Source organism: Nycticebus coucang, chromosome 5 (genome assembly GCF_027406575.1).
Source record: "Nycticebus coucang isolate mNycCou1 chromosome 5, mNycCou1.pri, whole genome shotgun sequence".
NCBI classification, from domain to species: domain Eukaryota; kingdom Metazoa; phylum Chordata; class Mammalia; order Primates; family Lorisidae; genus Nycticebus; species Nycticebus coucang.
Window position 1 is genome coordinate 20,372,385 of NC_069784.1, and position 22,111 is coordinate 20,394,495.

The 22,111-nt window shown below is 38.5% G+C and overlaps 1 protein-coding gene across 2 annotated transcripts; it reads right to left on the bottom strand.

The window, feature by feature from the left end:
* Positions 1 to 20,215, bottom strand: GBP5 (guanylate binding protein 5). 2 transcript variants are annotated; one of them, XM_053591464.1, is made up of 11 exons: positions 20,035 to 20,215; positions 12,332 to 12,573; positions 11,596 to 11,723; positions 10,317 to 10,423; positions 9,203 to 9,396; positions 8,625 to 8,867; positions 6,222 to 6,502; positions 5,161 to 5,373; positions 4,184 to 4,286; positions 3,714 to 3,895; positions 1 to 2,725 (listed from the first exon to the last, which is right to left on the bottom strand). In XM_053591464.1, the coding sequence occupies exons 2-11, from the start codon at positions 12,519 to 12,521 to the stop codon at positions 2,609 to 2,611; spliced, it is 1,758 nt and encodes a 585-aa protein (XP_053447439.1). In that variant the 5' UTR covers positions 12,522 to 12,573; positions 20,035 to 20,215; the 3' UTR covers positions 1 to 2,608. The 2 variants fall into 2 exon arrangements, with proteins under 2 accessions (XP_053447439.1, XP_053447438.1); XM_053591463.1 differs by having other exon boundaries at positions 2 to 2,725; positions 9,203 to 9,399.
* Between the last annotated feature and the right edge of the window lie 1,896 nt (positions 20,216 to 22,111).

A 22,111-nucleotide genomic window follows, 5' to 3' on the forward strand; every position in this document is an offset into this window, starting at 1 on the left:
GTGCCGTGGCATCACACAGCTCACAGCAACCTCCAACTCCTGGGCTTAGGCGATTCTCTTGCCTCAGCCTCCTGAGTAGCTGGGACTACAGGCGCCCGCCACAACGCCCGGCTATTTTTTGGTTGCAGTTTGGCTGGGGCCGGGTTTGAACCCGCCACCATCGGCATATGGGGCCGGCGCCTTACCGACTGAGCCACCCACATTTGCCCATTTTTAAATGAGATTGTTTTTCCTTTCATTTATAACGTATCCTTATGGTTTAAGAAATTATGTTGTTTTCATGATAGAAATTAAAGTGTATTCCTTCTCTTGTCATTTGTCTTTTTCCTTTGCCTATGTTTTCCTGTGAATAATGTGTTTTATTATGTAGTTGAATTTACAATTGTTTTCTTTTATGTATTAAAAAACTCCCTGGTATGATATAATTTTATAGTTATATTTTTCATGCTTCTATCTTGATTGATTTGAAATTTATATTGATATAAGTTATAAGGGAACCTTTTTTCCCCAAGATCACGACCTATTGTGCCAATACAACTACCTAAGTATTTCACACTCCTTAACTAATATGAAATATCAGATTTATTATATACTGAATGACTTTGAACTGACTTTTAAACTTTAAATTTTGTTTTATTACTGTTTGAATATCCATTTCTCTGTCTACTTGGCTAACTGTTTGGATGTTTTCATCTATGTTTTAAGCTAGCCCTTCTCATTTTGTTATTTTTGTTACTTTTTAAAATTGCATTGGGGGTCCGGGCACCATGGCTCACACCTGTAATCCTGGCACTCTGGGAGGCTGTGGCGGGTGAATTGCTTGAGCTCAGGAGTTTGAGACCAGCCTGAGCAAGAATGGGACACTGTCTCTACTAAAAATAGAAAAACTAGCCAGGCATAGTGGCTCATGGTTGTAGTTCCAGTTACTTGGGAGGCTGAGGCAAGAGGATTGCTCAAGCCCAAGAGTTTGAGGTTGCTGTGAGCTATGATGATGCCACGGCACTTTACCCAGGGTGACTCTGTCTCAAAAAAAAAAAAAAAAAAATTGCATTTGGATATTTTTTTCTTATAAATTTTAAAAGAAATTTATTTTCCCCAAATAAGTTTTGATTTTTTTTTATATATGTAGGTTTAAGAATATTGGCATTTTTATTTCTGACAATTTTTATAAGTTTTGTGTATTTCGGTAACAGTTAAGTTTTTTCTTTTGAATTTCACATGCTTTTGAATCATTTTATTCCATAAGTTTACTGGTTTTGATGTAATTAGAAATTTGGTGTTTTCTTCCATTAGATCTTCTTTCTTGTTTCCCATTAAAAAAAAAAAGCTAATTTGATTAAAATTAAGTTGCATTTTGTGTGGCAAGCCCCAGAGTCACCATATATACATACATACAAAAAATGGGAAATTGTAGCTAAATGCAGCATTATTTACAAAATATTCATTACAAGATTTTACACAGATTTACAAAGTTTTTCTCTACATGTTAGTATATAAATATAAAAAATATAAAGTGTAATATGAGTTTGTTAATTTTTCCTATTTATGACAACCTTTGGGACACCCTATATTTAGGTAATACTTTTTCATTTTTAAATTTTTGACAAATATTACTAACATGATTCATATATTCCAACAATGAGCCGCAATATAACAAAACTAGCCTCATTTTATAATTTTCTATGAGGAATTATGAGCCTATTTCATTTGTGAGCTCATAATTTTTATTCCCATCTTACCAAGAAATGGCATTTCTGCAATTAACACATTGCTACCCTCATCAAAGCCTATGAACCCAAGAAGCCTTCAACCCTTTAGTTCAAGTCCAGTTTATTTAGCCAATTTATTTCTTTATTCAGTTCCTCAATTTTTAAAAAATTTTTAAATTTATTATATGTTGACAAATTATACTTGTATATATTTATGGAGTATGAGGTGATATTATGATGTTTGCATACAAAGTGGAAAGATTAAATTGAGCTAATGTATCTTATCATTACATTCCTTTCATCTTCTGGAGGATCTCTACTTTTTTATAACATCATTGACTTTCAACTTGGAACTTCTCTATGGAGATTGTCCACTGACAGTGCTAAGGAATCACGTCACTGCTCAGAGAGCAGCAGGCTCCACCTCCTTACACTGTACCATTGGTGTCTTCTGATGGCATCCAGCACCCGACCATTAGCAGGAGTGATGGTCCTGAGACCAAGATCTCGGCCAAGTTCCATTTGACTGCGCTTATGTGAATAACACCTCCTAGATAGTTTATAATACCCTGAGACAAATATAGAAAATTAGACAGGTGGCAATGGGATATGCCTCCTAGGGGACCCATCCTAATATAACCCCCAAAGAAAGGCAGTAATAAAATGTCCCTTATTATACATCAGAATCTCTTCAAGGAAGCAATTATCATTTAAACTATTGGACTGCTGAGATGTACGTTTCACCAGATACAAGCATCATAACCTTATAACACAATATAAAGGTTTGATGTCATAATTATGAAGTTTATTGAAATGCAATTGTTCCAAGGTCTATAATTTCTTGTTCCTTTGTGTCTTTAGAGAAAAGAGTAAGAAAGGAAGCTCCGATGTTTAGTACTTTAGAGTAAGATACATGGATCATCTGGTCGTCTGGCAGCACTCTGGAGAACCTGGATCTGATTTTGAAGTCTTCTGTGTTCAGCTTCCAATTCTGCTTTGCGCTTTTCAGCCTCCTTCTAAAAAAAGAGTGATAAATAGAAATTATTGAAGTTCTGCAAAAAGTAAGATCAAACTTTTTTCTGGTTCCCTAAGTCATTCATTTGTCCTTACTTATTTTACTCCACAGTAGAAATAGACAGTCTGCCCATACTGCTCTTCAGAAAAGAGCTGCGAGTTCAGAAATTTCTTGGAGTAGCTCTTGACAAACTAGTACCTAAAGGTGGGCTGACAAGCCATGGGGAGGAATCAAGATGTTCTTTATCTCGATAGGCTGAATAGGAATTTCACACTGGATGTGCAGAAGTGAAAATATTACAGAAACCACTCACTGGGAAGGCCGTTTTGATAACTTGCTAGGCAGTGTGTATTGGCATTTGGTTATCTCTTTGGAACCTCATTTATCTCATCTGAAAAATCAAGGCGCAGTAGTTCTGCCTTGCACGTAATGCATGTAAAGTGTTTTGACGGTGCTTGGTAAGTAACAATTACTGCTTATTAAATGAAAATAAAACTGAAGGACTGGATGAAACAAACTGCAAGTTAAAAGTATTGAGAACCAGAGATGTTGAAGGCAAGGACAGGGGCATAGATACAATAATATGATTTTAATTTAACAAGGTATCAATGACCAGAGCAATTAACAAGTTAATAGGAGAGACCAATTGCTGCAGGCTAAAAATACTTTAGTTTTTATTTAAGAATTTAGAGTGCCTACTCCGTGCCAAGTACCATTCCAAACACAGATTAATTAACTCATTTTATTACCAAAGTAACCCTAGAGAACAGGCATCATCACTGTCTTCATTTCACAAGGAGGAAAATGAGGCACAGACAGGATCAATAACTTGCCTAAACCATGTATTTATTAAGAGGTGGAGCTGAGATTGCCCCCCAGGTGGTTGGGCTAGGAGCCTCTGCTATGACCTTCCCCGGCCCTGCCCCTTGATCTCTGCTTAGAGCTCTCATCATTTCAGAGAGCGGAGAGATGAAATAATGGTCCGATACCTGCATCTGAATTTCCCTCATCTTCTTTTGCTTTGCCAGCTGCTTTTCATTGGCAATCTGCATTTGTCTCACTTGTTCCTGATGCAGTCTCTCCCTCTCCTCCATCATTTGCTGGTTCTGCCTTCGAACAGCCTCCAACCTTTGTGCTTCAGCCTGTGCAGCCATGGCTCTCGCATGTTCCTCTAAGGAGAAAAAGTAGAAAGACAAACCTCTCCAGGATTAACGTGCCCCTTCCTTCTGCCTCCCACTCTTATTTGCTATTGCTCCAACTTCTTAGAGATTGTTCCCTGGGGTTGTTTCTGTCCTAGATAACCATAACGAAGCTGATCATGCCACACTTGGACACAGCCTGAGGAGCTGAGAAGTTTGTCCTTGCTCCAGTCTAAGGATCCCATGAGAGAAAGGCCAGTCTAATTTCAAATTTATGGAAATTTCTTTTGTCTCTTGCATCCCTTCTGATTTCTTCTTACCTGCCATTTTCTTTTCCTTTTCTGTGAGAGCCTGGTCGGTCTGTAGAATAGCATCGCTCACAGACTCCTTGGATTTTAAATACTCCTGCAGAGCTTTCTCGGCCTAGCAACCCCCAAAACATGCAGTTAGATGTAGGAAATAGTGATTAGGAATGTTATAAACATCTTTACTTCTTTTTCCTTCCAGTATCTTATCTTCATGAGAGGTGCTCAGCCTGCACTTGGTGCAACTTTTAATCAAGACTCCCTGGTTACAAGTTTCGGCCAATCAGAAGGCCCAAAGCCCAAGGCCACTAGATACGAAGGCCTTGTTCACAGGTGGAAAAATACTGTAAGGAGGAAAACTGATGACACTTGGGTGTTTCAAAGACTCATGTACTCTGGGGAAAAGATGCTTTCTTTTCCCTGAGAAGGAGGCATTAAGGACCGGCTAAGCTTGGTCCTTTTGGTGTCATCATCATTGTTCTGTAGGTTTAGCCTGTCTGGAAATGAAGCCAGTGGGAAAATGAAACAGAAAATGAGGTGGAGATTGGAAAGAAAGAAGGAAGGGAGGACAACCGACAGCATTATTTAAACACCTGAATGTATTTATAGTTGAGACTAAGTTAAAGCTTTTTGCTTTTAGTTTATATAAGCCAGTGGATTAGCAATTTCTTTTAAGTTAGTTTCAATTATTGAGATTCTGTCCTGTGTAATCAAAAAGATCCCTTTGTTGCAACGATGGTTGTGGTAGAAGTCTGGTCATTGTGGCAGTGGTTCAAGTTAATTCCACAGCTATCATTAGAGTATAAGTTCTGTGCTAGGAAAACCAACGCGAGGCGTATGGTTTTTCCATGAATGCTTATTCAACGAAGCGAAGCTGAGACATGCACATGAACCTCATTTGTGTGCCTGTATACATCCCCGTCTGTCTGTCTTCACCAATTTTTTAAAGAGGCCTCCCAACAATTCCCTACAATAGATAAAAGCAGGGATACCTGTATTCCCTTCCTAGGCTCCTGTCGGTACTTTGCCTTCAGCTCTTCTGTCTTCTGAATGTAGAGAGTATGGCCTCCTGGCTTAGAATAAACCCCCAGCTTCACTGCTTCTTCTAGAGAACCAAAAATATCTTGAAGTAAAGTCCAGCAATGATCCCATGATGCCTCTAAGTTCTGTTTACAAATGTCCTTGTGCTTTGCATCTAGTAGGGTCTTCAAAGAGACAACAACCCATGGCAAAGATGTTAGCAATACTTCAGTTTTTCTGGAAATGATTCTCAAAAACAATCTATGTATTTTCTAGAAATGTAAAGGAATGCAAGCAAGCTTGTATCCTTCTCACTAAATCTGGAAATGTTCTAAGGATGATACTTTGTAGAAAAATGACATTTGGGTTCAAAATCTCTCCAAACTCCCCTCTTCTTGTGATTTCTGCTACAGGCGTGATATTCAGACCACAGATCACTAGCTTCATGCTAATTTTAAATGCAGCCTACTGTTTTATAGTATTCCTCATTTCAGTGTTTTATTAGGCCTGGGCTTTCCAGTAAGAAGATGGAATAAAATAATTGGCTGGAATGAGCTCAGCCTATTTTATTAAACCTGGTAATTATTGCAATGGTTCAAGTTAATTCTACAGCTATCATTAGAGTATAAATTCTGTGCTAGGAAAACCAATGCCAGGCACATAGTTTTAGTGGATCCAACTGGTAATTCTGTATGCTTGATTAATGAAATGGGAAAGTTAATTAATACTTTGTAAATACAATTCTTTACAGCAATAAAATTAATTCAAATGTAGTTCATGGGTATAACCTGGTTAAAGTAGGTTGTGTGCATATATGAAAACTTCAGAATGTATAAGGCCCAGAGTAGTTACATGTTTGTTTATTTTCAGAATAATAGTGATAGTGATATCATGGCCTGATAAGTGATTCCTACCGTTTTCCAATCTAGTAGCAATTGCTTTTCTTAATTAAGTCCTGTTTTACCTTTCATAGCAATATTGCCTTCTATTGACCCTAATCCTCATGAACCAGAAAAAAAAAAAAAGTCATTACCTCTAATTCCTTCTGGAACTTTTGGTCCACATCATTGAAAGAGTTTTTCATAAAGATTTCAATGGCTTTCTTCTCACTGGCCTTGTGTAGGTTCAGCAGTTCCTGAAGGGTCTCCACAGGCAGCTGCACCTTCTGGCCCATCTCCTGGTCATAATAGGCCACGGCCTTTTGCACTGCCGCTGAGTTCTCTACCTGGGCCAAGGTCAGGACTGTGTTCTCCATGCTGGGAAGATTCCCACTATTTATAGCATTGACATAGATCATCACCAGGTTCTTTAGACCTTCATAGAAAAAAAGAAATGCTTATTTGCATAGAAAGAAGGCGTAATTTAGATGAATAATTCTGAGATTGTACATTTAACAGTGTACAAATGTCAGGGTTGCCTGACATTTTTCAGTATTCTGGGTAGTAGCCTTGATAAGTTCCTTTGGGAAACTGTATGATCAGGGAGCCAGGTTTTTCCTTCTTTGGGAAAAGTAACTGTGTCCAAAGAAGAAAACAGAGGAAATCTCAAGATATATGTGGAATATATCCCATGGAAAATGGGATACTTCTTATTATTTTTTTCCCAAAGTATCAAAGAATAGACAACTAATATTTATAAATGAAGATAAAAGATAATTTCAAAAAAATAGATCATGCCAAATCTCATAGATATAGAAAAAGAAGAAATACTTCAAAATCATTCTACTTAATCTGGATAGACCTGATATTAAATTTAGTAATGCAGCATTTATTTACAGAGTTCTGAGACACAGAGTTCTTAAGAAAAACTAGATTAAGAAATCTCAGATTTCCTTTAGTGTTCTAAAAGACAGAACCAGAATCCATACCTCTCACCACTCACAAAAATTAATTCACAATGGATAAAATATTTAAACCTAAGTCATGAAATGGAAACTTAAGAATCCTAGAAGAAAATGTTGGAAAAACCCTTATAGATATCAGCCTAGGCAAAGAACTCATTTAAAAGACCCCAAAAGCATTCACAGCAATGACAAAAATAAGTAAATGAGACCTGATCAAATTTAAAAGCTTCTGCACAGGCAAGGAAACAATCAAAAGAGCAAATAGACAATCCACAGAATGGGAGAAAATATTTCCATGCTCTACATCTGATAAAGAACTGATACCAAGAATCTACAAAGAACTCAAGCAAATCAGCAAGGAACAACCAAGCAATCCCATTACAATGTGGGCAAACACATGAACTGAAACTTTTCAAATGAAGATATACTAATGATGAACAAATTCATGAAAAAATTTGTTAGAAATTTCAACATTTCTAGTCATTAGGAAAATGCAAATCAAAACCACAGTGAGATATCACCCAACTCTAATGAGAATGGCTCCTCTTAAAAAATCCTAAACAACAGATGCTGGTGTGGACACAGAGAGAGAGGAAATCTTATACACTGTTAGTGGGACTGTAAACTAATACAACATTGATGGAAAAGTGTATGGAAATACCTCAAAGAATTCACCATTTGATCTAGCAATCCTGCTGGTGGTATATACCAAAAGGAAAAAAGTCATCTTATAAAAAGCTCATCTGCATGGGAATGTTTATAATAGCACAATTCACAACTGCAAATACATGGAAATAACCCAAGTGCCCACCAATATATGAATGGATTAATAAAATGTGGTATATGCATACTATGGAGTACTAATCAGCCACAAAAAATGCCAGTCTAGTATCTTTTGCGACAACCTGGATGGAACTGGAAACCACTCTTCTAAGTGAAACATTCACAGGAGTGGAGAACACAAGTACTTAATACCAAATTGGAAGTAATCAATCAACAATTAAGTGCACATGCAGAAGTAAATCACAATGAAAATCAAGCTGGGGGGAGGGCAGAGGAGGGGATGGGTAAATTCACACCTATTGGGCACAGTGCACACTCTCTGGGTGAAGGACACGCTTATAACTTTTACTCCATCTGTGCAAAAACAAAGTAGGCAAACAATAAAACATGTGTACCCCCTAATGTTATGAAATTTAAAATAATTCTTGTAAAATAAAATTTACAAATTCAGTAAAACATTCACAAATACATATTTGTGTCTGAAAAAAGGAAGAAATTCTGAACAGTTGGGCCTTTGAATAATGTTTGTTCCAATCAAGTTCAAATTCTGTAAGCACGTGCGTCTTGCTCCTCTTGTGCCAATTGAAAGCTGTGACACAAAATAAATACATTTTACACAGTTTTGGAAGCATTACTTACAAACACTAGAAATAGTTTTGATACCCACTAAAACTTAATAAAAATATACGTGTAATTTTCATGGTAGGAATTCCCTATGCATTTGTTAACACTGACACTGCAAGTAAACTCTTATAAATGGTCCTTATTCTTTACATTGAATTGAAAGAAAAACCTAAAAATGGTACTTACAAGACCCATTGACCTGAATCCCTCCTGGAAGAGTTTTAATCATAGAACAACTGAAGATGTAGGAACAGAATTCTGCCACCTGTTGCACAAATTCAGAATCTAATTCATCATCATGCAGTGTGTCAAGATGGGCAAGTTTCTTTTGGTGAGTGGGTAAGTCAAAGATAAAGCATTTCTTTATTGGAAAGAACTTCTGTATGCATAGACGGGGCAAATTGAACTTCTGAATTGTTTGATCACTACCTGAAGAAGGAAAAATTGAACTTATTCGGTATAGAATTTTAATCTATTTATCTCAAATAAATGTTCTTCTTCCTAATGTTACACAGTTTAATGTATCTTCATAAACTCTAAGCAAAAAAGACAAATGATTACTAATCTGAGAAAGGGGGAAAAAGACAATTGTTCTAAGAACAGAGTAAAGCAATTTAATACTGAACCTATTACATTATAAATTAATAATATTCATTATTTATTTTGTAGGAGAGCTAGGTGAGTGAACATGGAAAACTATACACAAAAGAGTTCACTTCTTATGTTACTTTTCTCCATCTTTCCAGATGTGAAATTCCTGTTACCTTCCTTTAGCCTCAGAGAATTCTCTAGGTATTCATCTGCTGTGATAAGTTGCCCATCTATTTTCAGGTCTAAGTAAAAGTCTCTTAGAGTCCACACTAATTCTGGAAAGAAGCTTGCAAAGTCAACAGCATCTTCAGCTCCAACAAGGTCAGGCGAGCTTCTTGCCCAGAGCAGATCTGTCAGTTCTGTTACACTACTGAAATGGGCAATTAAGGAAAACTGTCAGAGATAAGATGCCTCCAAGCCCATGTTTTTTGTTTGTTTGTTTGTTTGTTTTTTGCCAGGGCTGGGTTTGAACCACCACCTCTGGCATGTGGGGCTGGCACCCTACTCCTTTGAGCCACAGGCACTGCCCAAAGCCTATGTTTAATTCTATGTCTCCCCAGACCTTTATTTTCCTTAAGGTGCTTTTTTTTGAGACAGAGTCTCAGTCTGTCACCCAGGGTAGATTGTCCTGGCATCATAGCTCACAGCAACCTGAAACTCTTGGGCTCAAGCAATTCTCTTTCCCCAGCCTCCCGAGTAGCTGGGACTACAGGCACTGGCCACAAAACCTGCCTATTTTTTTTCCAAATGTTTTATTAGAGAGCAATGAATTAGAAAAATATTCATGTATACAAAGAAACTCAACAAAAGTATTTTCTCCATTTCACAATAAAAACAATATAAATAGCAATAGTAGAGTAATTTCAGTTTTGAAAGCTGAATTATAATTCTTGCCCAGGACTGGTTGAGTTGTTGCTTGGCTAACTGATAGAATAATTTCCATCAGCATTGATGGGCTGCTATTTGTTGCCTATTTTTCTTTTTTTTTTTTTTAGAGATGGGGTCTTGCTCTTGCTCAGACTGGTCTCAAATTTGGTTGAGCTCAAGCAATCCACCTGCCTTGGCGTCACAGAGTGCTAGGATTACAGGCGTGGAGCCACCGGGCCCAGCCTTCCCTTTGGGTCTTTACCAAATCATCATATGAGTAAATAGAAAAGTTCTTTTCTTTGTACTTTCAATATTTGCCGTGTTTTCATTTTTGTGATTCACAAGGACTTGCAAACAAACAGCTAGTGGATAGAGGAGTTATCTCTGATTTTGGTGCCATCCTACACCACAAAAGGATACTGCAGGAGGTCAATAGCCTCCTGGTCAATTTTGTTCATGGTATTGTATATGATAGTGCTGCTCAGGAGGATTGCCAGTGCAAAGATCTGCGTATCAGTCTGGTCAACCTAGAAGTCAGAACAAATTTAAGTCATGTCTCTTGGGATTCCCAGATGCACGATCTATAAAAGTAGGCTCCTGATCTACAAATGTTAAAGAAGACAAACACGAATAATTGTCATAAATGTGAATCTTGAATAGTTCTCTTATTAACACTGATAATTTTATACTCTTCCATATTAATTCCCTAGCCCCTTTTGTAACTAGTATCAGATATTTGCAAAACAAATGGCTAGTTAACGTTAATGGAAATAATATAACTACTCAAAAACCATGGTTTTCCAGAGCATAAAACAAAATTGGCATATAAACCATAAATATATCTATGTTATTAAATAATTATTATTTATAATGCAGTTCACATAACTGATCTTATCTAATTTTTACAAAAATATATTGTGATGTGGATTTATAATTACTATTTCCACTTTGTAGGTGAGGAAACTGAAGTTCAAATTACGGCTTATCATCTTTGCATCTTGGCAAATCAAAAGCAAATGAACAAACAAACAACATAAAAACAATGGAAATGGATGCAGTTGTATGTCAGAGCCAGCTGGTGACAGCATATTGGGTACCCCTTTCAAAGAATGAGTTTAGTGTCTCCACTTTGTTAGCGTGAACTCAGTAAGGATAGGAGCATTTAGGAAACAGTCAAATGCTACAAAACAAGGTTGTTGTTTCTTCTCTTTAGTGAGCTGGCTAGTAAATACCTAACAAGCATAAAATTAGAAAAAATCCACCTATCTACTGTCCAATTATGAGTTGAATAAGACCAAAGAGAAAACAAAAGATTTAGGGAGACTTACTTCTCTTGTCAAAGTTAGAGAGTTACAAGTCCCACAGCCCTGATTTTAACACAAGTTCATCTGAGCCCAGCGTCCACTATTAACTAGTGTAATCTCCAGGACTGGGTCATAGCAATCTTATTTGCACCATCTTTACAAATTTTGGTCAACTCCCTGGTTCAATGTCAGTGCAGTTCTCCCAATACTGACTCCATTATATTTTCTCACTTCAGGCTTCTAAACTCTGACTACTAAATATAGAAAGGGGAAAGAGTAGAGGTATACTTTGGTTAAGTAGAAGCACAAATTTAGAAAAAGAAACCTAAACACTCCCTGTATAAAGACTATTCAGAAATGAGGAATAAGTTAAAAAGGAAATCCTTCTTCTTTACCTTCTCCACATCTCCCAGGCCCTCTGTGTCCAGCAGAACTAGGGTGTGGTCTGGTTTCTGAGGATGCGGCACACACCACATCCAGATGCCCTTGGTGTGCGACTGCACCGCGGACCCAATAGAGAAGCCTGTCAGGGGGAGGAGAGAGGTTGGAAAAGCAAATCAGAGATTTTCTTAGTAATAGAGTGAGGGTTTAAGGAAAGCAAGACGAGGAAACAGGGTGGCGCTTGTGGCTCAAAGGAGTAGGGCGCCGGCCCCATATGTCGGAGGTGGGGTGGTGGGTTCAAACCCAGCCCCAGCCAAAAACTCCAAAAAAAAAAAAAGAGATATGAGGAAAAAACAGAGGGTACAACCAGTATATTGATCAGAATTACAACAGAGGATGGGAAAGTCGCATCAAATACCACAGGTTGGAAATTTGATTTTTTTAAAATATGCTCCTAAAACTTTGCTAATTCATAATTATATATAGGGAAAATATTTCACTGATGTCTTGCCTTTATGAGATAAATATGTTATGCTTTTTCCAAGGAAGTATGAAGGCAAAAAAAGGTGAGCTATCAGTAACAATGAGTTGCCTTTCATCTCACAGAAGATAAAAAGATCAGCTGTGGCCTACGTGCTGGTTTTCAACATCCATTCCCATCTCTAACTTTCTCTCCTCACATTGCCACACGGGATGCTGCCCATGTGAGTGGACAGAAGGGACTTGGCAAAGCTCTGGGGTGCCACTCACCCTTGCTCTTCCCAGCCAGTTTGTTCATCAGGTAGGATTTGCCTGTGCGGTAGAGGCCCACGATAGCCACCACCACCATGGGCTGCGTGATGCCAGACAGGATCTCAAATGCTTCTGGGTTAACCTTCAGTTTCTCTTCGGTATTCTCAACAAGACACATAGGGTCTGGCATGTGGATCTCTGGAGCCATGTCCCAGATATTGCTTTGCCCGCAAGTAAAGAGATGAGATGGGCTGGAATTTCTAGCGTTTAAGCAGAGAAAATTACTTTGCTTACTGAACTTGTAGTGGACTACTTCCAAGCATGACCTAAGTTTCTGAAAAACATTTTTTTAAATAAAAGGATATAGCAAAGAAGGCCACAATAAAATGGGCCCGAGACCTTTTATAGATCTACTATAGGTTACCCTACTGGTCCTTAAACATTTGGTGGGCATAGAGAAACACATGTCTAGAGTCCAAACCTCTGCTAGTTTGAATCTAACTCTAATTGCATTGATTTTGGTTGACTTAACATTTCTTAGTTTTTACCTTCCTGAATCTCTTTATTAATTATTTTTTACTATTATTTGTTGTATTACACTTGTTGCTTTCACCACATATCAAGTTGATCTTTTTCTTAGTTAGGTTTCTATCCAGTCAAACTTCATTATATTACATACTACCAAGTTATTTGTTAGCATTAGCTAAGAAATCACAGTTGTTTGCTTCTTAGGAATGTATCTCTCAAAGTATTTTTTACACAGTTATTGAAGTGCTTTATTAAACCAAAACTTCAAAGCATGATCATGTTATGACTGACTGAATAAGTAAAGAAATTTCCTTTAATGAGGCTTAACTACCTCCTTTCTAACTTCTGGCATTGATTCCTGTAACCTAGAAAGTCTCTGGGAGAGTGTTTTTGTGCTATATGAAACATAATCAAATGTTTGCTTTCCTGCCTTGACGTATTATAAAGAACAGTTTTCTTCTATTTTAGGGTGATTATTTGCTAACAAAGATAAAAATCCACCATCTGCTTTATTTCTTCTTTGACTGAAATCTTACAATGAAAAGGCCTGGATTCCCCATCTCTTTTCAACAGATTGTGAAAACTGTCTTTTTTTTTTAATTGTTAAATCATAGCTGGGTACATTAGTGCAATCAAGGGGTACAATGTGCTGGTTTCATATACAATCTGAAATATTCTCATCAAACTATTCAACATAGCCTTCATGGCATTTTCTTAGTTATTGTATGTAGACATTTGTATTCTGCATTTAGTAGGTTTCGCCTGTACCCATTCTAAGATGCACCGTAGGTGTGGCCCCACTCATTGCCCTCCCTCCACCCCAACCTCCCCCCTCCCTTCCCTTCCCTTGGCCCTTTCCTCATATTCTTGTGCTATAGTTGGGTTATAGCCTTCATATGAAAGCTATAAATTAGCTTCATGGTAGGGCTGAGTACATTGGATACTTTTTCTTCCATTCTTGAGATACTTTGCTAAGAAGAATATGTTCCAGCTCCATCCATGTAAATATGAAAGAGGTAAAGTCTCTATTTTTCTTTAAGGCTGCATAATATTCCATGGTGTACATGTACCACAATTTGCTAGTCCATTCCTGGGTCGATGGGCACCTGGGCTTCTTCCATGACTTAGCAATTATGAATTGGGCTTCAATAAACATTCTGGTACAGATGTCTTTGTTATATTGTGATTTTTGGTCTTCTGGGTATAAACCTAGTAAAGGAATTATAGGATTGAATGGCAGGTCTATTTTTAGATCTCTAAGTATTCTCCAAACATCCTTTCAGAAGGAACGTATTAGTGTGCATTCCCACCAGGAGTGTAGAAGTGTGCCCTGTTCTCCACATCCACGCCCACATCTCTGGTTTTGGGATTTTGTTATATGGGCTACTCTTACTCGGGTTAGGTGATATCTCAAAGTAGTTTTGATTTGCATTTCTCTGATGATTAAGGATGATGAGCTTTTTTTCATGTGTCTGTAGATCGTGCGTCTGTCTTCTTTAGAGAAGTTTCTCTTCAAGTCCCTTGCCCACCCTGAGATGGGGTCACTTGTGCTTTTCTTGCTGATACGTTTGAGTTCTCTGTGGATTCTGGTTGTTAAACCTTTATCAGAAGTATAACCTGCAAATATTTTCTCCCATTCTGAGGGCTGTCTGCTTGCTTTACTTACTATGTTCTTGGCTGTGCAGAAGCTTTTTAGTTTGATCAGGTCCCAGTAGTGTATTTTTGATACTGCTTCAATTGCCTGGGGAGTACTCCTCATAAAATATTCACCCAGGCCGATTCCTGCAAGCGTTTCCCTGCACTTTCTTCAAGTATTTTTATAGTTTCATGTCTTAAGTTTAAATCTTTTATCCAGTGAGAGTCTATCTTAGTTAATGGTGAAAGGTGTGGGTTCAGTTTCAGTCTTTTACAGGTTGCCAGCCAGTTCACCCAGCACCATTTGTTAAATAGGGAATCTTTTCCCCACGGAATGTTTTTAATTGTTTTGTCAAAGACCAAATAACAGTAAGTAACTGGATTCATCTCTTGGTTCTCTATTCTGTTCCAGACATCTACTTCTCTGTTTTTGTGCCAGTACCGTGCTGTTTTGATCACTATCGATTTATAGTACAGTCTCAGGTCTGGTAGCGTGATTCCTCCTGCTTTGTTTTTATTTCTGAGTAATGTTTTGGCTATTCGAGGTTTTTTCTGATTCCATATAAAATGAAGTATTACTTTTTCAAGATCTTTAAAATATGACAATGGAGCTTTAATAGGAATTGCATTAAAATTATATCTTGCTTTGGGTAGTATAGGCATTTTAACAATGTTGATTCTTCCCAGCCATGAGCGTGGCATGTTTTTCCATTTGTTAATATCTTCAGCTATTTCTTTTCTTAAAGTTTCATAGTTCTCTTTATAGAGATCTTTGAAAACTGTCTTTTTACAATTATAAAGACTCACTCTTGCCCCCTCCTCAAGCTAAGACCTGGACAGATCCAGGTGACAGACAAATTAAAACAGAAACTTCTTAGGAGCAGACAATAGGAGATCCACTTGCAAATGGCATAGCACTAGGTCATAGGAGTTAGGAAATGTCTAGCGAAAGCCTGGTCCAAACAAAGGCAATTCCATAATAAATTTATAGACTCACATGTGAAGTCCATTCCAATCCATTTTCAATGGAATATTTGTACCTTATAATTGTAGAATTCTGGTTGCCTGGTTTGTATGTAGTGGATGCTGGAATAATTTTTAAATTAGAAATACATGGTCTCCTTGCAGTGATGATCTACAATAATTAGCTAGAAGAACAGCAGACACATAACACAAATCTGTAGGCAGATTTGGGAACCTATGAGTTCTTATGCTTTGAGATGATGTTGCTAATTAGGGAGGGAATAATTTGCCAGACGTGTTCAGACTTCCTTATGAATAACTTTTGTACTGTGTATATATATTGAAAAGCGTATTTTATGTTTTTCCCAAGTGTTATCTGAAAGCATCTTTAATGCTTTTAAGAGAGTCAAATCTCTACCATAGTGCTGCAGATTCAACACGTTTGGTCTGTACATGGAACTGTTGCTTGGTCATACAGAACTTAGCCTGTGATGGGGGCTCAGGGATGCATTCTCCCTAACTCTCTCAGGGCCTTCAAACCTTTTGTAAATAAAAACAATGCAATAATGGGCACACACACACACACACACACACACACAGTTGCACATTTTGGCTTTGCAGTAACTTAGGCTTGACTTTCAACCCCAGCTCTGCACCTGGCTATCCATAACACAGTGGGATATCCCTCAATTCTTCAAGCCTCTTTCCTAAAACTATGGGAGCAAATAAACATTTTATGACAACAGTAAAACTACTATCTTAAAAGAGAGAGACAGAGCTCCAGGACAGGAAAAAAAAATACAATGAAGGGAATTGCCAAGAAACAAAGAGAAAACGGTCAGGAAGAGCTAGTTGTGTCTGAAAGAAAATGTCTCTATTTTCAGACATAGGATTCTAGTTAAGGTTTTATGCTATTTTTGTTGTTGGTCTTGTTTGTTTTTGTTTTATTTTGCATTTTTTTTATCTCATTGTTTCGCATCTCATTAATTGGAAAAAAAGCATCTTCCCAGGGAGAGAAATGGAAATCAAACAAGTAGATGTGTGGGGCATGTGCCTTGAGCAGCAATTCAAAAGGAGAGAATTTCAAGGAGTAAAAAAAATTGCCAGGCAGTATTGAGGATTCCAATTCGGCACCTGTTCAATTTAGTGATTCATAATCCTAGCAGCAACCAATACAGAAGGGGTTGAAAAGTGAGTGGCTGCCAAGAAACCAAAACAAACTAAATCAGAACTATTTTCAAAGGAAGATATCCACAAAGTCAAGGTAATGACGAAATAGTTGTTGCTGTTTTCATGAAATATCTTTGTGGGTTTCAACATTTAAGCTCTTTATATGCTTCTCATTAATTGCTCTTTCTCTTGAAAGTAATACATCAGAATGCAGGTCTGCTACCACAGGAGTGCAAGACAGACGAAGCTTTTACACTCAGCTTCTGGCATTTAAAAAGGGATTTGAGGAGGGGGCAAGATGGTCAGCTGGAGATGTCGGTTGCCAGATTAATCAAAAAAAAAGAAAGAAAGAAAGAAAAAGAAAACCACAATGAGATAGCACTTTACTTCTGTCACAATGACCATTATGATGATGTCAAAACCAGTGATTTTCAACCTGTGTGCCATGAAAATTTTTAAAGATTATTAGTTAAGTAATCAAAAGAAGTTCAAGGCACAGTAAGTATATTCTATTTTTTAACTCTTTTTTTTTAATCAATATAATTTAAGTGTAAATTAATGGAAGTGTAACTATAGGTTCGAGTGTGCAAATAGATAAAAAAGGTTGCAAAACATAAAACAATCAGTGCTGGAGCAGATGCAGGGAAAAGGAAACACTCATGCAGTGTGAATGGGGATGGCTATAGTGTAGGAGAGGAGGAGACAAGGGCCAAGACCCTAGCAGGGGCTTGCGGAGTTGGTGCAGGTGTTCATGTAGACAATCCTCTGGCAGAAGCTAAGTAGAGAGGCTGATAACTGCAGGCAGGAATGGAAATCCTGCAGCTATATTGTGTCTCCCTGTTTCTAATTTCCATAGTCCAAGTGAGTATTGGGGAATGCTCTTATGGGATCCAGTGACAGGGAGACTGAGGCGGGATAGAGGCACCCAGTGAGTGCATAGACAATGTGGCACCTGCCATCTCAGCTCAGGTCTGTGGCAGGGCGAAGCAACCCCATGTGGGCCCTGCAGCCAGACAGCTGTGCTCTCAAGATGCTACCAGTTTACCAATGGCAGCAGCCTTTGCCTTGAGAGAGTAGAAGGGCTCTCTGGCAGATCAGGAGGTGCTGAACTGCCACATTCTAAGGGAAGGAAAAGTAAACACTCCCACTTCACTCTTTCTAGGGACTCCAAATCCCTCTGGCTCAGCCTCTGCCAAAACAGGCTTCAACCTACTTGTCAGCTAAATCTATCACCTTAAGCAAGCTTTGGTGAATTATAAAATCATTGCCATTGTGGTTTTAAAAGTTCTCCACCCTTGCAATCACCAAAGCACTTCTGAGACAATCATATACAGTAAAACAATGGGAGGAAACCCAACTCTTGGAATGACCACCCAAATTCTTAGTAAAAGTTAAAGCTTGGCTTTGAATATTCTCCCCCTCCATTAGTTAGACTTCAAAAGACTGAAAATCAGCTTCCTCCAGATGCTCTTCTAAACCCAGTTGGGTCTCTTTCTCTTGAGAGTATTTTTGCTTTCAATATAAGAAACAAAAAGCTGTTGCTTTCAAGGCTTACATGGTGCAAAATTCTTTTCCTGATGATCACCAGGAACTTGGAAAAACCTCCATTTCGAGATCACTACCACAATCTCTATGGAAAACAGTAAGGAAACTTCTCAAAGAACTAAAAGCGGATCCACTGAAACCACCATTTACAAATTAATAAAGGTGTGAAGGCAAGAACTGGGGTAAGGGCCTAAAACTCTCAAAGCATACTCAAAGTAGACTATTTGAGTATGAAATTAAAAAGTGAATGGGGGGAAGGAATTTGGAAACCGAAACCAGAAACCAAATTTGGTGATGAGGGCAGATGCTGAAAGGAATTTCCCAACTGTTGCCTTGTGGATAAAATGAATGAATTGGCCTGATCTCTCAGAAATTCCCAATTGTTCCTAGAAGCAAAGGCACAGGCTTAGCTAAAAATGATAACCAGCCATGTCTCCTCGTTTGCTTGGTAATGCTTAGTCACTGTCCCCTTGTTTTCTACTCTGTAATTGCTACTTTGGAGTCACATAGCTGGTAGTCATAAAAATTCCTAACTCTCTTCATAGATAACACTTTTTTGAAACCTCAGGGTAGTTTCTGAGGTATCTTCCAGGCCTCAAATCCAGTGGATACGCTGACCCACCCTGAGCAGCAGCTCAAACCAAGAAACTGGAATTCTTGGTATGAAGGGTATGATTCTGGAATTGAAATCATGACCCCAACCAAAGAAGTGAAGAAAAACAAGATGATTTCCACACTCCTATAATTTTGCCTTGAATCTAGCCAATTAGCAAACCCAATTGCCTAATCCTTTGCCCTCCAAATTATCTTTAAAAACCCTGCCTCCCAAATTCTCAGGGAGGCTGATTTGAGAAATTCCTCCCATCTCCCTACTTGGCGCTCTGCAGAATTAAATACTTTCTCCATGGCAGCCCTGACTGTCTCAGAATATTGGCTCTTCTCTGTGAAAATTCCCAATTAATCCTGCTACTGGAGTTTTACCCAAAGGGAAAGAAGTCATTTTGTTAAAAGAACACCTGCATTCATGTTTACCACAGCACAATTCACAGTTGCAAAGATATGGAACCAACCCAAGTTCCCATCAACTGTTGAGAAGATTAAAAAAAAAACAAAAAAAGTGATACACACACACACACACCATAGAATACTACTGAGGTCTGAAAAAGAATGAAATAAGACCATTTGCAGCAACTTGGATGGAACTGGAGGCTATTGTCCTAAGTGAAGTAACCCAGGAACCAAAAAACCAAACACTGCAGGTTATCACTTATACACGAGAGCTAAGCAATGGGCACGCAGGACACACAGAATTATGTAATGGACCCTGGAGACTCGAGAGGGGACATGAGATGAAAAATTACCTGTAGGTACAATAAACACTATTCAGCTTATAGGTACCCCCAAAGCCTAGACTTCTCCATTATATAATTTGTCTATGTAACAAAAACTATTTGTACTCCCTAAATCTATTAAAATAAAATTAAAAATTAAAAAATAGGATTTTGTGCCACAAAATAATAATACAATCACATTTCTTGAAACTTTCAGGATGCATTTTGAATCAGCTTAATCGGATTTTACCAAAGGCAAAGGTAACATAAGTAGCAATTACATCCTTAGAGGTCATGAAGTGGCAAAGAAAGAAACACAATTTGAAGGCCTTTCAAACCCTCAGTTTACTTCCCACACATACTTGTGCCTAATTCAGTGGGAGCCAAATGTAACTGGCTCTTGATGAATTCTGTGGCATATCTGATGATACCACAATTTAGTCCTTACTGAGGTCTGATACAGGCTGAGCTGTATCTTATCCCACACAGAATGTTTTTTAAAACTAACTGAACCCTACAAATCTCTTCCCCCTCATGCCTCCTTCTTACCTTAACCAGAAAATGAGATCTTTCAGAGCTAGTAAAAAGCTGCTTTGATGAGAACTTGGTAAGAGTTCCAACTCTTGTTTCTAAATTGAGCTGTGAGGCTTTCTGATAGACTTCTTTCTCTCCCAAGCCTGGGGATTTCTTTTCTCTCCACTCACTCTTCCTTACCCTGCAAGGCAGACAATTTGAGTATGAAATACAAACCAAGCAAAAGGGGGAAGGAATTTGGAAACTGAAACCAGAAACCGTATTTGGTGATAAGGGCAGATGCTGAAGGGAATTTCCCAACTGTGGCCTGGTGGATGAAAATGAATGACTTGGCCTGATCTCTCAGAAATTCCCAACTGTTGCCAGAAGAGAACTTCCAGATCCTTTGCAATTGTTCACAGTCTATGATATTGACCTACTTTGAAGCATGATGACATGTCCCTCTAGTTTGGAGGCAGCCTTGGGGAGACTCCATATAATTATTGAGGCCTACTTTTCTGAAATGTTAGATGCACTCACGTATGTTTATTGCTTTTGCAATAGGTTAGGTAGCCAAGAACCTTAACTCCGAGGCAAGCACAAAGTTCTGGGCACCTATGTTTTTACCTATTTATTAGTGTATTTTAATTCTCCCAACAAATATTTCCCCCCAGTTTTGCAAGAGGTAGGGCACAGAGAGATTTAATAACTTCTTCAAAATTGAGAAAGAACATTAAGAAAGGGGCTCTGGGGGGAGGGGGGGAAAGCCTGGCCTCCTGGCCTGTGGAACAAGAAAGTGCGAAGGGCCCATAAGAATGTAAATATGGGGCAGTGCCTGTGGCTCAAAGGAGTAGGGCCCTGGACCCATATGTCAGAGGTGGCGGGTTCAAACCCAGCCCCAGCCAAAAAAAAAAAAAAAATGTAAATACGAAATAATCAGTGATCAATAAAAAAGACAATAATGCCCAAAGATGAAAAGTCTTTCCTTCCCAAAAACTTTGGAATTTCAAATGGAAAGAGAATTTATACCCCTGCATGGCCTTTGAATCTCTATCTCCCACCTTCCCTACATCATGGGAGGGACCACTTCCAACTCTCTTTGGAAGTGCTCTACACTTTCTCTTTGTTCTTCCTAAATAAAATTCACCTGTTACACTGAAACTTGTGCGAGTTACTTTGCTCCCTATTCATGCTGCCTGTGCTGCTCCAGTTTAATTTCCAGTTTCCTTTCATTTTTACTTTCAATTACCACTGTGCCTCAGTTGAACTAGCTTGGTGAGGTAATCGAACCAGATCAACCAGGTTTGAGGAGGTGAGACCCCTGACCCCCAAAAAAGCCATCGAGATACTAATATGCCATCTTCTATTACCGCATTCACAGAGGTATGTTAAGTTCCACAGTGTTCCAACCTGAGTGTTTGACATTTTGACATTACTTTGGTGACAATTCATGCCAGTACTGGTTGGAGGCTGCTGTCTCTTGGCCTTTCTTTACCTTAACATAAGATATCCCAATTACCACGGCTTCGATCTGGGCCCCACCATGCAGTCTCACACCAAGAGAATCCAGATGTGGTGTGTGCTTCTTCCCGGGAGACCTGGATTGGCCTGACATGGACGGACTAGGAGATGCAGGGTAATGAAGGAAGACAACAAAATCTCCCCTTTGTTAGAGCAGCAGGACATCCATAAAAAAATCATAACTAGGTTTAGGATTATAATTTACTATAATACATGCATCCTTTTTTCCCCTTTCCATATTGAAGGGAAAATTTTGACCTTGGATCCAATTCAGAAGCCACCAGAGCCAACTGTGCCTCACGATCTATTATCTGAGAACGACCACACCAATCTAAGGCTTCGAAATACAATGTATAATTTGCCAAATGTTATTCCCTCTAGCTATCTAGGTTAGAATTTGGTAACCAGAGGAACTGACAGGAGATTTGGAAGGGGGAGTTATAGCCACACCATTATTATTGCTCAGTTGTAGCTTTGTACACAGTGGTGGTCAGAAGCAGGTCAGCAGACCTTTCGTGTTCTAGTTCAATAGCCAGATGGGCACAGACCTTCAGACTTCTTCAAAGCATCAGCCTTTGTACACTTGCCAATT

What these genes read in the sequence shown, in the direction of transcription:
- GBP5 (XM_053591463.1), bottom strand. Translation starts at nt 12,521, where the DNA reads ATGGCTCCAGAGATCCACATGCCAGACCCTATGTGTCTTGTTGAGAAT. An exon ending in GATTCAGGTCAATGGGTCTT is followed by an intron (nt 6,503 to 8,624) that starts GTAAGTACCATT and finishes TTTTCTATGAAG; the next exon opens with GTCTAAAGAACCTGGTGATG. An exon ending in AGCCTAGGAAGGGAATACAG is followed by an intron (nt 4,287 to 5,160) that starts GTATCCCTGCTT and finishes GGGGGTTGCTAG; the next exon opens with GCCGAGAAAGCTCTGCAGGA.